At 43.1% G+C, this 16,760-nt stretch overlaps 1 protein-coding gene across 1 annotated transcript in view; it reads left to right on the top strand.

Annotated features, from left to right (window-relative positions):
* Positions 1-14,568: 14,568 nt before the first annotated feature.
* The window catches only part of AFG3L2 (AFG3 like matrix AAA peptidase subunit 2), a 46,412-nt gene continuing 44,220 nt past the window's right edge, over positions 14,569-16,760 (top strand). Inside the window, exon 1 of the mRNA XM_082697382.1 lies at positions 14,569-14,963. Within this exon, the coding sequence (XP_082553508.1) occupies positions 14,847-14,963 (117 nt within the window). The 5' untranslated portion in view covers positions 14,569-14,846. The remainder of the gene's footprint in view (positions 14,964-16,760) is intronic.

The raw sequence follows: 16,760 nt of genomic DNA, 5'->3' as shown, positions 1-16,760 counted from the left end.
GCCCAGCGCTCTACAAAGCAGCCAGGACAGATGCCAGCAGGTGTGGCGGGTGTGATCATGGCCAGGTGACACATGAGTCTGATCCAGGGCCACCCAACAGCTCCTTGTTGTTGTTTTAGTTATATGAGTTCTGTAGAACTGGAAAGGTGCCAGTGAAAAGAGCCACTTGGCATGTGTTAGTGGGTTCAGCACCGGTTGTTTCCCCAGTAATCATCAGGCAAAGATGGGATGACAGATTCCGCTGTTGACTGACCTCCCACAGCAACGCAAACGGATTGCTTGCTCTCACGGCAGCCGTGGGAATGCAGGAGAGATTCCCAAGGAATGGGGGATTTACGGGCAAATGTCACCCCTCACCTTTATCTCTGGTTGAAATGTCTCTTCCACCTTTTTTTTGGCTTGGAAGCCAAGGTCACTTGTGTGTTTACTGAAGCAACAAGGGAAAGGATAAAGGACACGTGCCATCCTAGAAGTTGATGGTGGTAAATGCCCACGGTGCATGTGTAAAGCCCTTGAAACTTATCCTCCAGCTGCTACACTCCCCTGTAAGTAGCAGAAAATTGTTCTTCCCACTTCTCCTCTCAGTCCTCAAGATTAACGTTTGCTCTTTCTGCTTTGTTAGTGCTCATTATAATCCACATGTTGTGACAGGCTCTTCTCCTTAGGGTCACCAGAAGCCATCACATTTTCCAATGCCCTGGCCATTGGTCAGCCCCCCATCCTAGACCTGCCTAGTGCACTTGAACTACTGAGCAGTGTCTCCTTGAAACTCTGTTACCTTGACTCCAGTGACATCTCATTGCTATGTCAAACCTTTTCGGTCTTTTTTGCAGATTCCTCTTCCCCCTCTGGGTTCTTCTATTCTTCTCACTCTACACTTTCTCCCTGAGTGTACTCACTGAGTTTCATGGTTTCTACTCACTCCCAAACCTGTATCTCAATCTCATTTCAATCCCAAGCCTCACACCCATCTATCCAGTTACCCAGGAGATATTCCCTAGGTCCGTAGCTCAAACTCATCATAGCCGAAGCATCTTCCAACCGTAAGCAAATTCCTTTCCAGAATTCACTGTCCAGGGTCATGGTATCACCCGGGTGCCCCAAGCTAGAATCATCCCTTACCCCCTACCTCCAACCAATCATCAGGTCCTTTAGAACTTACCTCTTAGAGATTGTGTTGATCCATTCATTATTCTATATGCTTTAAGAGCCAATGTGATTTAATAATTGTAGTTGAAGGCATAGGTATGCAGAGGAAGAAACCTAGGTGCCTGTTCTGGCGAATTGTATGACTTTTCCAAATGTCCATGTCATGATCTATGAAATAGGGTTACTAGCAGTAGCTACACTGTAGGATTTGTGAGAATTAAATGAAACTATAGGGCAAGTCCTTTAGCACAGTGACTGCTGGGTGGTAACAAGTATCTGCTGTTCCAATTGCTGGTGTTGGACTACCACCTGCCACCTCGGACCCAGCCCAGCCCTTCACCACCTCTCTTCTGGAATATTCTACTAGCCCCCTGGCTGGTCTCACAGCTGCTCAGCCAGCCCCTCAGAATGGTGCCATCCCCAAGCCCAAACGTCACTCTCATCACTCTCCTGTCGGCAGTCTATGTTGCACCCCCTCCAAAGCTATGTTTGATCTCCTCTCCCCCCGGGGCGCTCTGCACTCCCAGGCCCTCCCGTGACTGCCCCTGCACGCCTCCGCCATCACTCTCAGCTCGCTGTTCCACGATGACTCTTCTTGTTTGTGTTTCTGCCTCTCCCACTGGATGGATGCTTATTAAGCTGGAAGATTTCCGGCTCCACCTCTTACCTTTTCAATTGACATTTCTGGGGAGGGAGACCTAGAAATAGGCATTTTTTGATGAGCAGCCCAGGCGGATATAAGGCTCCCCGAAGTGTGGAAAGGAGTCCTCCACGTGACTGTGAGCTCTTCAAGGATGAGGACGCAGCCTTACTCATTTCTGTGTATCCAGGAACCGTCCCAGGACCTGGCAAACAGTAAGCACTGGATAATTGCTTGTTCATAGAGTCAGGGCGACTCAGAGGCAGTCATGAACCTGGGAGTGGCCTGGCCACAGGGCGGGGGGGGGGGGGGGAGCTCCACCTGCAGAAAGTACTGGGGGAGCCATGCAGTCCAGTGTTCCCAGAAGCCCTCAGGCCCCCTTTCTGAGAGGTTTTCAACTGTGAGTCCTACCTTCCATTTCATCGGTTTGGATTCTATATATTGAGATCTTGTGTCAAAATTTCATTTTTACAAGAGTCTAATGCTAAAAATAAGTAAGTTTGAAAACTCCTGTGGCAGAACAGTTTTTAATGTGGAAAGAAAATCAGTCTCCCAGTAGCTAGGAAGTTTTGAAGAACTTTTGGAGCTGTTTCTCTCCCGTTTGCCATGGATATGGCTTCCTGATCCCAGGATAATAACAAAACCTAGGCTGTGATTTTTTTGTAAGTTTGTACCTTTAGTTAACATACAGAGTTATATTAGTTTCAGGAGTAGATACAGTGAGTGGTTTAGCAGTTCCATACATTACCCACTGCTCGTTAGGCTCGGATGTTTAATTGACACAAATACAGTGACAGTAAAGACTGGCTTTACAGAGATGTCACACTGCTATGTTGTCAGAGCAAGATGGCAGAGGGCCATGCCTCTAGATCTTCTAAGATCCTATGTATAGAATATTACTGGGATCCAAAGTCTTGTCCTCTAACTAAACTGAGAACTATCCCTGAACCTCAACACAGTCAAGATATTCTAGCACATTCCTAACACAGAGTATATCTCCATGACCTTTAAATTTCTATGGTGTATGCTTCTATTATATAATTAATCCTTCTTCTCAAACCCCACATATAATTTCCGAAGTAAGTCCCTCCGATGTATAGCTTAAATTGCGTTCCTTTTTCCTGCTCCTGGGCCCTTTATCCCACACAGCTTCCACAGTTTTTCACTAGAAACAGAAGTCCTTCCCAGCGTGCAAACCCCCTTCCCATTAAGCCTGCTGGCATTGCCAAAGATGGCTTATGACTAAGGGGGCGGTGTGCAAAACAGTCATCAGTTTTCTCACAAGAAGACATGACTGGGAAAAATCTTAATGGGAAGGGGGTGTGCACGCTGGGAAGGAGATGGTATCTTCTGTTTCTAGTGAAAAACTGTGGAAGCTGTGTGGGATAAAGGGCCCAGGAGCAGGAAAAAGGAACGCGATTTAAGCTATAAATCGGAGAGACTTACTTCGGAACTTTAGATTTGCATATACTATAGTGGCCAACACTTTTGGAAAAATATTTGATCATTATTGGGGCAACTGGCCGAATCAGTCCGTGGAACGTGTGACTCTTGATATCAGGGTCGTGAGTTCAAATTCCACTTTGGGTTTTTGTTGTTGTTGTGGTGTGTTTGTTTGTTTGTTTTAAGATTTTATGTATTTATTCAACACAGGGAGACAACAGCAGGAGAAGGAACATAAGCAGGGCAAGTGGGAGAGAGAGAAGCAGGCTTCCTGCCTTGAAAGGAGCCCGATGCGGGACTCCATCTGAGGACCCTGGGATCATGACCCAAACTGAAGGCAGACGCTTCACGACTGAGTCACTCAGGAGTCGCTAAAGCCCCACTTTGGGCATGGAGTCTACTTTAAAAAAGAAAAACAAAAAAGGAAAAATATTTCATCATTATCAAGTAAAGTGGTGATTAGAAAGATTCTAAATGTCCTGCTGTTATCATTCATGAAACTTGCACTGGTATAACTTGAGTCGATATCATGATTCCTTCATTATTCATTATCATCTAGGAGATATTATTCTGTCTCTAGGTTGTTTTACCAAGTTTTTGAAATGCACTCTGCGGGCTCCTCTCAGAGATTAATAGACCTCTCCTGCCACCTAGTGGTAAAATGTGCATACTGCTCTGCATGAACGGTCTCCAGGTCCTCCTCCCAAAACACTCGTAATCGATTTTTTAAAAATTGTATTTACCAGGCAATCTCTCTGCTAGGAAATCATCCTCTGAATAGATACTGGCATATAGCTATATAGCTATATTATATGGGTTATAGATACATCAATAAGAATGTTCACTGTAGGGGCGCCTGGGTGGCTCAGTGGGTTAAGCCGCTGCCTTCGGCTCAGGTCATGATCCCAGGGTCCTGGGATCGAGCCCCGCATGGGGCTCTCTGCTCGGCAGGGAGCCTGTTTCCTCCTCTCTCTCTGCCTGCCTCTCTGCCTGCCTGTGATCTCTCTCTGTCAAATAAATAAATAAAATCTTAAAAAAAAAAAAAAAAAAAAAAAAAGAATGTTCACTGTAGCATCTGCAGCACAAATTAATTGAGAGGAGTCTGAACAACCCTGTTAAAACCAGTTCTTCATTTACCACAGAATACAATGGAGCTGATCCAAGAATGGGGTGGAACTATAGGTTATTAGCATACAAAATATATGTTAAAAAACAAAGGTGCATAAAGTATGATTTTATTCATGTAAAGGAACATTTTATATGCTTGTAAATACATATAAAATATATAGACAAATACAGAAAAATAACTTAAGAAATGTTTAAGATTTTATTTATTTTTTTGACAGACAGATCACAAGTAGACAGAAAGGCAGGCAGAGAGAGAGAAGGGAGGAAGCAGGCTCCCCACCAAGCAGAGAGCCCGACATGGGGCTCAATCCCAGGACCCTGGGATCATGACCTGAGCTGAAGGCAGAGGCTTTAACCCACTGAGCCACCCAAGTGCCCCCAGAAAAATAACTTTTAGAGAGTTAGCTTTAAGCAGTAAGAATAAGAAGTTCAGAGACGTTTTATGATTCATTTCGTGACTTTATATACTGATTGAAAAAAATTTTATCCTGAACTTTTTGTATTTACAAGATTTATTTGTTTTTGTTTTTGTTTTTAAGACTTTATCTATTTATTTGACAGACAGAAATCACAAGTCGGCAGAGAGGCAGGCAGAGAAAGAGGGGGAAGCAGGCTCCCTCCTAAGCAGAGAACCTGATGCAGGGCTCCGTGTGGGGCTTGATGTGGGTGGGGCACAATGTGGGGCTTGATCCCAGGACCCTGAGACCATGACCTGAGCCGAAGGCAGAGGCTTAACCCACTGAGCCACCCAGGCGCCCCTATCCATTCATAAGTTGATGGACATTTAGGTTGCTATAAATAACACTGTTATGAACCAATGTCTATTAATTTTTGTGTGGACATGTTTTCATTTCTCTTGGGTTTACACTTAAGCAAGGACATGCTGGGTTACATGGTAATTGTATGTTTAACCTTTTGAGAAACAAGCTTCCAAAGCGATTGCACCCTTTTACTATCTCACCAGGATGAGGGCTCTGATTTCTCCACCCACTCATCAACACCCACTATCTCTTTTTATTGCAGACATCCTACAATGTGAATCGAAATCTCAACTTGGTTCCAATTTGACTTTCTCCAATGATGTTAATGACGTTGAGCGTTTTTTACGGTGCTTGTTGGCCATCCATCTATCTTCTTTGGAGGCATGTCTATCTAAATCGCTTGCCTAGTAAAAAGCTTTAATGAGATTTAACTAACATAACATATAATTCACTCATTTAAAGTGTATAAATCAATGGTTTCAGTCCATTTGCTGGGTGGTGACGCAAACGTCACAACCATCTTAGGACATTTTTGTCACCCCAAAAAGAAACACAAACCCTTGAGCTATCGCCCCCCATCTCTCTCCCTCCCCTCATCAGTCTTAGGTAACCACTAATCTGCTTCTGTTATTACAGATTTGCCCAGTCTGAACATTTGATATAAGTGGGTTCGTATACTATATGGTTTTCTGCGTCTGCATTCTTTCACTTGGAATGATGTTTTCAAAGTTCATCCATGTTGGGGCATATATCAGAATTCTGTTACTTTTTATGGCTGAATAGGATTTCATCATCCATATATTAGCACGTGTTGTTTATCCATAACATTTGGGTTATTTTCCGCTTTGGGGCTACTGTGATAATGTTGCAATGAACATTGCTATACAAGTATGTTTGAATCCTTGTTTCAGTTCTGTTGGGTATATACCTAGGAAGGGAGCTGCTGGGTTGTCTGGTAATTCTATGTTTAGCTTTTTGAGCAAATGCCAAACTTACCCACAACAAATGCACCATTTTACTTTCCTATATGTAGGAATGTAGCAGCAATATATGAGGGTTCTGGTTTCTCCACATTCTCACTTTTTAAAAAAAATTATTATAGCCATTCTAGTAGGAGTGAAGTAGTATTTCACTGTAGTTTTAACTTGCATTTTCCCAGTGACTAATGATGTTGAGCATCTTTTTGTGAGTTTAGTGGCTATTTGCGTATCTTCTTTCCAGGAGTATCTATTCAAATCCCTTGCCCACTTTTTTTTTTTTTTTAAAGATTTTATTTGTCTGTTTGACAGACAGAGATCACAAGTAGGCAGAGAGGCAGGCAGAGAGAGAGAGGAGGAAGCAGGCCTCCGGCTGAGCAGAGAGCCCGATGCGGGGCTCGATCCCAGGACCCTGAGATCATGACCTGAGCCGAAGGCAGAGGTTTTAACCCACTGAGCCACTCAGGCGCCCCCTTTGCCCACTTTTTTAAACGAGGTTATTTGTCTTTTTACTACTGAGTTGTAAGAATTACCTATATATTCTGGATATTAAACCCTTATCAGATACATGATTTACAAATATTTTCTCCCATTCTGTAGGTTATACTTTCACTTTCCTGTTAATGACCTTTGATATACAGAAGTTTTTAGTGTTGATAAAGTTCAACTTATTTTGTTGTTGCTTGTGCTTTTGGTGTCATACCTACGAATCCATTCCAAGTCGAAGGTAATAAGGATTTAATTTTGTGTTTTCTTCTCAAAGGTTTATGGTTCTATTTGTCATCCTTAGATCAGTGATCCATTTGAGTTAATTTTTCTAGATGGTGTGAGGTAGGGTTCCAACTCATTTTTTTGCCTGTGGATATCCAGTTGTCCCGGATTTGTTGAAGAGATTATTCTTTCTTTAATTGAATGGACTTGGCACCTTTGCCAAAATCAGCTGGCCATAGATGTATAAGTTTATTTCTGGATTCTCAATTCTATCCCATGTGTCGATCCTTATGCTAGTTCCAAACAGTCTTTTTTTTTTTTTTTTAAGATTTTATTTATTTAGGGGCACCTGGGTGGCTCAGTGGGTTAAGCCTCTGCCTTCGGCTTAGGTCATGATCCCAGGATCCTGGGATCGAGCCCCACATCGGGCTCTCTGCTCAGCAGGGAGCCTGCTTCCCCCTCACTCTCTGCCTACTTGTGATCTCTCTCTCTCTCTGTCAAATAAATAAATAAATAAAATCTTTAAAAAATACAATGATATTCGCCTTTACATTTTTCTATTTATTTACCTATATTAGAGATCTTCATTTCTTCATATAGTTTCTGTTTGGTGTCCTTTCATCTTAACCTGAAAGATTTCCTTTAGCAATTTTTGTAGGGTAGGTCTAGTGGAAATGAGCTCCCACAGCTTTTGTTTTTCTGGAATGACTTAATTTCGCCTACATTTCTGAAGTTTTACTAGATACAGAATTCTTGGTTGACATACTCATTTTTCTTTCAGTACTTCAAATATATTATTCCCCTGCCTTCTAGCCTCCATGGTTTCTGATGAGAAATTGACTGCATATCTTATTGATGAGCTCTTGTATGGGATGAGTTGCTTCTCCCTTGTTGTTTTCAAGATTATCTCTTTGGCTTTGGTTTCAGTGGTTTGATTATAATGTATCTCATTATACACTAGAGTCTCTTAAAGTCTACTTGGATTTTGTTGAGTTTTTTGAATTTGTAGATTCATGACTTTCACCACATTTGGAAGTTTTTGGCTCTTGTTTCTTCAAATATTCTTTCTGTCCCTTTCTTTTTTCTCCTTCTGTGGCTCCGATAATGCATTTTATCCACTTATGGTGTCTCACAGGTCCAGTAGACTCTATTCATTTTTCTCCATTCTTTTTCCTGTGGGAGATTGCAGAATTTCAATTGTCCTATATTCAAGTTCACAGATTCTTCCTTCTACTCAAATGTGATGTTGAACTACCCTAGTGAAAATTTCATTTCAGTTATTGTACTATTTATCTCCACAATTTCTATATGGTTCCTTTTTATAATCTGTCTCTTTACTGATATACTACATTTGTTCATACACTGTTTGTCTGATTTTTTTTCAATTCTTAGTACATGCTTTCCTTTAGCTATTCGAGAGTATTTTGGTTTAGAGTCTTTGTCTGGGGAGGAGTTAAGATGACAGAGGTGTAGAGGGGACCCTAAGCTCATCTCATCCCTCAAACCCAGCTAGATAGTTATCAAATCATTCTGAACAGCCAAGATATCAACTGGAGTTCTAAAAGAATAAAAACTACAAGTCTACAAGTTAGAAAAGTGAAACCTTTTGGAAGGTAGGAGGTATGAAGGGTTGACTTGGAGGAGATAGAGCTGTGGATGTGGCAGTAGGGAGAGAGCTTGCTTATGGAGGTTACTGCAAAGTATCATAAACAGTGGAGCACAAAATCTGAACTTTTAGAAATCCACTGTCATCAGGGTTTGCTTGGCTTAAAGGTGCTCAGGTGGCAAAGCAGGGTAGAATCCCCGGAGTCACAGCATGGTCTGAGGATTGCCTGGGTGGCAAGAGGAGTGGGTGGTGCCATCCTAGTGTGCTGTTTCCAGGCATAGTAGTGGGGAAGCTGGCTGAAAGCAGTGGGTCTTCATGCCAGAGTTCTGTTCTATTTTGCCCTGAACTGACAACTGCTGTGCAGTCATGCAACTGCTTTCGTGTGGCTGGCCAGCAAATCACAGAAGTGTGGCCGGACCCTCCCACAGGACAGCATGGGTTTGTGCTGCAGGTGTCTCTAAAATTTGGAGTTTTGAAGTATGCCTGAGATTAAAAAAGCTTGAACACAGGCTGGGTGAACACAGGGTTCAGATGAAAACTGTGGACACAAGTGGGGTGATTGATGGCTCTTCTGTGGGGGTCACTGAAGAGTGGGGGCCATGAGCTTCCAACTGCCAGGCTAGAGAGTGTGTTCACTTCCATATTCATCCTGCCCATCAGCTCTGAAAGCCTTCAGGGAGTCAAACATCGTCACCTAGTGGAGGCCACAGTCGCTTACACCAAGCCTCACCCCCCACCCCCCCACCCTGGAGGTGTATTTCCACTGAAACAAGTCAGCCTGAGAATCAGCACAGCAGGCCTCTCCCCTAGAAAACGAGCAGAAACACCTTGCTTATACCAAGTCTACTAATCATAGAGTGCTGCAACGCTTCAGGTTTAGGCGAAATAGGATCTAGCTTCCTTTTTAGTTTTATTCTTTCTTTATTATTATTATGTTTTTCATATATTTTCTCATTTTTATCAATTCCTTTAAACAATTTTTATAATTTTTTTTAAAATTTTAGTTTTATATACATACTTTTAAAAAAAGATTTTATTTATTTATTTGACAGAAAGAGAGAGAACACAAGCAGGGGGAGCAGCGGAGGGACAGGGAGAAGCAGGCTCCCTGCTGAACAGGGCTCAATCCCAGGACCTTTGGATCTTGACCTGAGCCAAAGGCAGATGTTTAACCAATTAAGCCATTTAGGTGCCCCTATATATATCATATATATATATGTATATATGTATATATACATATATATATATTTATATTTATATTTATGTATAATACTTTTTGTATATATATTTTTTGTTTATTTTCAGGTTTTTTCTTTTTCTTTCTTTCTTTTAAATAATTTTGGGATATAGGTTCTTTGAATAAGCAGGTCAGTACACACCCATGAGCTAGTTTTTTTGTTTTGTTTTCCTTTTTCTTTCTTTCTTTCTTCTTTTCTTTTCTGGACAAAATAATGACATGGAGAAATTCACCCCAAAAGAAAGAACAGGAAGTAGAACTCATGGCCAGGGCTTTAACTGATATAGATATAAGTAAGGTGTCTGAACTAGAATTAAAAAAAACAATTATAAGGATTCTAGCTGGGCTTGAGAAAAGCATAGAAGACATTGGAGAATCTGCTACTGCGGAGATCAAAGAACTAAAATCTAGTGAGGTCAAAAATAAAAATGCTATAAACTGTGATGTAATCCCAAACTGAGGCCATAAAAATGAGGCCGGATGAAGCAGAATGACAAATCAGTGATACAGAAGACAAAATTATGGAAAATAATACAGCTGGAAAGCAGAGGGAAAGAAAGGTAATGGGCCACGAAGGTAGTCTTAGGGAACTCAGCAACTTATTAAAACATAATAACATGGGGCGCCTGGGTGGCTCAGTGGGTTAAGCCTCTGCCTTCAGCTCAGGTCATGATCTCAGGGTCCTGGGAGCAAGTCCTGCATAGGGCTCTCTGCTAGGCAGGGAGCCTGCTTCCTCCTCTCTCTCTCTCTCTCTCTCTGCCTACTTGTGATCTCTCTCTGTCAAATAAATAAATAAAATCTTTAAAAAAAACCAAAAACATAATAACGTTCATATCATAGGAGTTCCAAAAGATGAAGAGAGCAAAAAGGGGGCAGGTTTTTGGAACAAATTATAGCTGAAAACTTTCCTAATCTGAGAAAGGACATAGACATCAAAATCCAAGAAGCACAGAGAACTCCATTTAATTCAACAAAAGCCAACCATTGCCAAGGCATATCAGAGTCAAATTTACAAAATACAGACAAGGAAAGAATCCTGAAATCAGCAAGGGAAAAAGTCCTTAACCTATAAGGGAAGACAGATCAGGTTCACAGCAGATCTGTCCATAAAAACGTAGCAGGCTAGAAGAAAATGGCAAGAAGTATTCAATGTGCTGCATGGGAAAAAATATGCAACAAGAAGTTTTTATCCAGTGAGGCTGACATTCAGAATAGGAGCAATAAAGAGTTTTCCAGACAAACAAAAACTAAAGAAGTCTGGGAGCACTAACCCAACCCCACAAGAAATTTTTAGGGGGACTCTCTGAGTAGAGAAAAAAAGACCAAAATCAACAAAGTCTGGAAAGAAACACAGAAAATCTCCACAAACAGCGACTTTACAGGCAATACAATGGCACTACATTCTTAGCTATAATTATTATGAATGTAAATGGACTAAGTGTCCCAATCAAAAGACATAAGGTATCAGGATGGATTTAAAAAAATACCCATCTATATGCTGCTTACAAGAGACTCACTTTAGACCTAAAGACACCTGCAGATAGAGGATAGATAATGCTCTATCATGCTAATGGACATCAAAAGAAAGCCAGGGTAGTCATACTTATATTAGACAAACCAGATTTTTTAGAAAAGATTTTTATTTATTTGACAGACAAAGATCACAAGTAGGTGGGGCGGGGGGAGAAGCAGGCTCCCTGCCGAGCAGAGAGCCCAATGCGGGGCTTCATCCCAGGACCCTGGGATCATGACCTGAGCTGAAGGCAGAGGTTTTATCCCACTGAGCCACCCAGATGCCCCCAGACAAGCCAGATTTTTTTTTAAAAGACTATAATGAGAGATAAAGAAGGGCACCATATCATAATTAAGGGGTCTATTCATCAAGATCTAACAATTGTAAATATTTTTGCCCCCAACTTGGAAGCCCAAATATATAAATCAATTAATAATAAACATAAAGAAATGCATTTATAATAATGTAATAATAGTAGGGTATTTGTACACACACCCCCTTACAGCAATGGGCAGATCACGACATACTTATATAGACATAGATATACTCAGAACTTTTCATCCTAAAGCAGCAGAATACACATTCTTTTCAAGTGCACATGGAACATTCTCCAGAATAGGTTACATACTGGGTCACAGGTCAGGCCTCAATAAGTACAAAAAGGTTGAAATCATACCATGTATATTTTCAGACCACAATATTATGAAACTTGAAGTCAACCACAAGAAAAAATTTGGAAAGACTTCAAATATATGCAGTTAGAGAACATGAAGAGCCCTACTAGGGTCGCCTGTGTGGCTCAGTTGGTTAAGTATCTGCCTTTGGCTCAAGTCATGATCCCAGAGTCCTGGGATGGAGCTCCACATCAGGCTCCCTGCTCAGTGGGAAGCCTGCTTTTCCCTCTCCCTCTGCCTGCTGCCCCCCCCCCCCATGTTTGTGCTCACTCTCTCTCTGTCAAATAAATAATTAAAATCTTCATATGATCTCCCTGATATGAGGAATTTAAGATGTAGGGTAGGGGGTTTGGGGGGTAGGGTAGGAAAAAATGAAACAGGATGGGATCGGGAGGGAGACAAACCATAAGAGACTCTTAATCTTACAAAACAAACTGAGGGTTGCTGGGGGTGGGTGGGGTAGGGAGAGGGTGGTGGGATTATGGACACTGGGAAAGGTATGTGCTATGGTGAGTGCTGTGAAATGTGTAAACCTAACGATTCACAGACCTGTACCCCTGGGGCAGATAATACATTATAGGTTAATAAAAATAATTTTTAAAAAATCTTAAAAATAAGAACATCCTACTCAAGAATGAATGGATTAACCAGGAAATCAAAGAAGAAATTAAAAATCACATGGAAGCAAATGAAAATAAAAACATGACAGTTCAGGGACCCTGGGTGGCTCGGTCAGCTAAGCATCTGCCTTTGGCTCAGGTCATGATCTTGGTGTCCTGGGATTGAGTCCCACATCAGACTCCTTGCTCAGCAGGGAGCCTGGTTCTCCCTCTGCCTGCCACTACCCCTGCTTGTGTACTGCTCTCTCTGACAGATGAATAAAATCTTTAAAAAAATACAAATACAAACAAAAAATGGAAATACCATATGATCCAGCAATTCTACTTCTGGTATTATCAAAAGAAAACAAAATACCAATTGGAAGAAATAGACGCACACATATATTCATTACAGCATTATTTATAATAGTTAAGATATAGAAGCAAATTAAGTGTTCATTGATAGATGAATGGATAAAGATGTGTCAGATGTGTGTATTTATATATAAATATATATTTTTATATATAACATAAATATATACATATATGCATATATGCACATACATACATATATGTATATATATACCTTTGTGTGTGTATATAAAACCATTTGCAACAAGATGGATGAACTTAGAGGGTATTATGCCAAGTAAAATAAGGCAGACAGAGAAGATTTCACTTCTACGTGGAATCAAAAAAACAAACAAACAAAACAAAGCAGACAGAGACTCATAGGTGCAGGAAGCAAACTATTGGTTACCAGAGAGGGAAGGGTTGGGGGGCTGGGTGAAATAGGTGAAGGGAATTAAGAGGTAAAAACTTCCAGTTATGAAATAAATAAGTCATGGAAACGTAATATACCGTATAGAGCATACAGTCAGTAATATTGTAATAACTTTGTATGGTGATAGATGGTTATGAGATTAATGGGGATCATTTCATAATGTATAAAAATATAAACTCACTATCATGTACATTTGAAACTAATAGGATACTGTATGTTAATAACATTCAGTAAAACATTTTAATAATGGTATGAATTTACCATTGTTTTAAACAGTCCCTTATAGATGAATATTCTAGTTATTTCCAATAAATTGTGACCACAAACCATGCTGTAATTATTAACCTTGTGCTCACAGCATTTTATACACGTGCAAGCTGTCTGTAGGGTTCATTTCTATAAATGGAATATCCGGGTTAAGGAACACATGCATTTGACATTTAGGCAGACATTGCCAATTTCCCTTCCACACGCTGTCATCATTCTTTGTGCCCACCAGTTATTTCTGAGAACGCCTGCCAGTAGAGTGAGTTGTCAATATATTGGATTTTGCCACTGTGACAGGTAAGAAATTTCATTACCATTTCAGTGTCTGTTCTTCCAGATTTTTCCCGTCTCTGTGCATACGTTAATACATTTCTGAGGCCACCTTCGTACTCCTCCTCAGCCAAATCTCCTGCCTTTCCTTTTCTTCCCCATCGGCAACATCAGCTACCATTTATATTATACATAATACTGGCCAAGCTAACAGAAAACAGTGACATGTAAAACTTGGCTCCAGAGTCCTCTCTCTCCTCCTCAGTCACCGTGTGCGAAACAGCGTGCAGTTCCATTGAGTTCATCTGAGAATCATTTCTCTTTCAAACGGTTCCCGATGGATCCAAGCCAGATGTCACAGTCTCAACACTTTTATCATTGCATTTAGCTTGTGATTATTTGCATTGCTCTCCTAGGGTTAGGGATGCGTGTTAGCATCTCCAGACACTTGGGCGATGCCGTCGCTGATTAGGAGCTCAATAAAATATTTCGGGAGTGACACACCGAGTGTGAATGCCCAAAATGTCGACAATGGCCTCGCGCCGAAACAAGGAAAGATCCGTTTGTCTGGGACAGCAGCAGCCTTCCCCGCTCTCTGCTGGCTGCTACGAGCTGGCCCCGCCCCGCAGCCCTCGCCTCCGCTCGCTCTTCTACCCTACGGCCACGCCTCCTGCCCCGCCCCCAACGCCCCGCCCTCCGCCCCGCCCACCAGCCCTACGCTCCTCCCTCTAGGCCCACTACCTTGCCCGCCCTCCCCCTCCACCCCGCCCACTGCCCGCTGTCGCCCTCGACGCTCCTCCTCTTTCGAGCGCGCCGCTCCGGGAGCGAGGACGCTCCGGAGCCGAAGGAACGGCCCTAGACCCCTGCGCCCGCTCTGCGGCTGACGTCAGCACGCCGGGAGGGGTGGAGCTGGGAGAAGACGCGCGCGTCGAGAGCGTGGGCTCGCCTGTGAGCCGGGGACCCGCAGCGCGGTTCGCTGGTTGTTCCGACCCGGTTCCCGCGACCGGAGTCGGTCCGTCGCCGCCTCTCCGGCCGCAGAGCCGCGCCTGCGCAGCGCCCCCGGCCCGAGCAGGCGGCGCCGGCGGCCATGGCGCACCGCTGCCTGCGGCTGTGGGGCCGGGGAGGCTGCTGGCCCCGCGGCCTGCCCCCACTCTTCGTGCCTGGTGGCCGCCTGGACCCCACCGAGCGGTCCTGCCTCCGGACGGTGAGTCCCGGGGGCCCAGCGCCCTCCGCCCCCGGCCCGGCTCGACCCTCGGGCCTGCTTCCGGCCCCGGAGAGCAGGGCGTCAAGGTCACCGGCCCCCGGGCGCGCTCGCGCCTGTCCGGGCGTCTGGGGCGGGTTCCTCGCGTGAATGAGGCCGCGTGCGCTGCGTGTTCCGGGCCAGGACGTCCAGCGTTTCAGATCGGTTTTATCCCGTGGTTCCCGTAAGCACGCTGTGCGTCTCAGAGCCTGGGTATAGAATTGGATTTTTGAAAACAATCAAATACTTGTACGTCAGGGAGCTTCAAAAAGATCATCCGGGAGGGTCCTCTGACTTCATTCAGGACGAACCCATTTTACAGATAGAGCAGATGAGACCTGAAAACGTTAAGGAACTTGTCTGTCGTATCTCCAGTGTAGCTTACCTTTCTTTCACCTGCTCTCATGGTATGGAAAAGTAGCAGCTGTTAAGCGTTGACAACGTGAGCATGATCTGAAAGCACAGGTTTTGGAGGTAAGCTACGCAGCCTCTCTCAGCCTCCATCTCTCCATCTGTAGAAGGGGGCTGCTGCCATTCTGGATCTGGCACATAGTAGATAATACATATTAACTATGATTATTAACAACATCATCTCAGAGTAGAGAATGTGCTTTTTGTTGTATAAGAAGGCCTGTCTTCAGTTGGAGGCTGTTTTTCTGTTGGTAAGGAGCAGATAACAGGGCTCCCACGTGGGGGCGGTGGTAGTACGTTTTTCTGAAGTGATGGTAGCCTGTTCTCACGGGACAGTGGCAGTAATCTGTCAAGTAAAGGTTCGTGTCATGGGTGGGTAGTCAGTATCATCTATTTCAGCCACATGGTCTCTTGCTGTCTGCCAGTTTTTTAGAGACCAGCCTTGGCATTGGTTTGCTTAGGGCCAAGGGGCAAATGAACACGGTGGTTAAGGCCCAGAGTCAGTCACAGGAACCTGTCACTTACTAGCCAGATGCCTTTGAGGAAATTATCTCAGCCTCTCCACTGAAAATGGAGCCTTCATGATTTTCTTTGAAAATCTTGCCAGTCTTGGAGTATCTTCATCTCTGTCTTACACGCCTGCCCTGCGCTGGGCCTAACGTTTGCGTCGCATCGTGTTGCCATCTTACCATGCCCTCTCCTTTCGTCCCTAGTGAATACTGGACTCAGACAAGTAAGAAGCAGATAGGGATCTGCCCTTTGATTTTGCAGTTATGATGTCAGGAATCTTACCTGAACACCTTTTCTTTTTTGAGTGGCACTGTTGTCCTGTGAGTCTTGGATGCTTAGGTCTAAGGAAGTCCCCTGTGCTGACAGCAGTAGCTGATTGATCAGGGGTCTGTGACACATTCCTGGTGTTGCTTAGAAGATCTCTATGGGGACATTAGGGCATTGCTAGGGAGTGTGAAAGATCAGATTTGCCTTTAGGTTTGTGCCACTAGTAAAGGTCAGACACAGAAGAAGTACGATTCTCACATTTTTTCCGGGGAAAAGATTTTGGTATGAGATGTCCATTCTCAGATTTTATGCTCAGAGGAATAAGGACTGATGAAAAAGCTGCTAAACGGTGCACATATTGGCAAACCTAAAAGCTAATCCTCTAATATGAGGTGCTCTAAACTTAAATTTTATGAGTTGATATTTTTTATCTTATCTTTTGAATGGGCTTGGGTTAGATAAGCAGAGAATAGTTTCAGTGATGGTGCCCTTAGAGAAAATAACTTCAGCGTTAAAAGAAGGTTCAGGATTATTGCTAGAGGTATTCTAGGTTAACACAATTTGAAAATAGAG

This window comes from Mustela nivalis, assembly GCF_964662115.1.
Source record: "Mustela nivalis genome assembly, chromosome: 14".
In the NCBI taxonomy this organism is placed as follows: domain Eukaryota; kingdom Metazoa; phylum Chordata; class Mammalia; order Carnivora; family Mustelidae; genus Mustela; species Mustela nivalis.
This window is presented reverse-complemented; position numbering and strand designations above follow the sequence as displayed.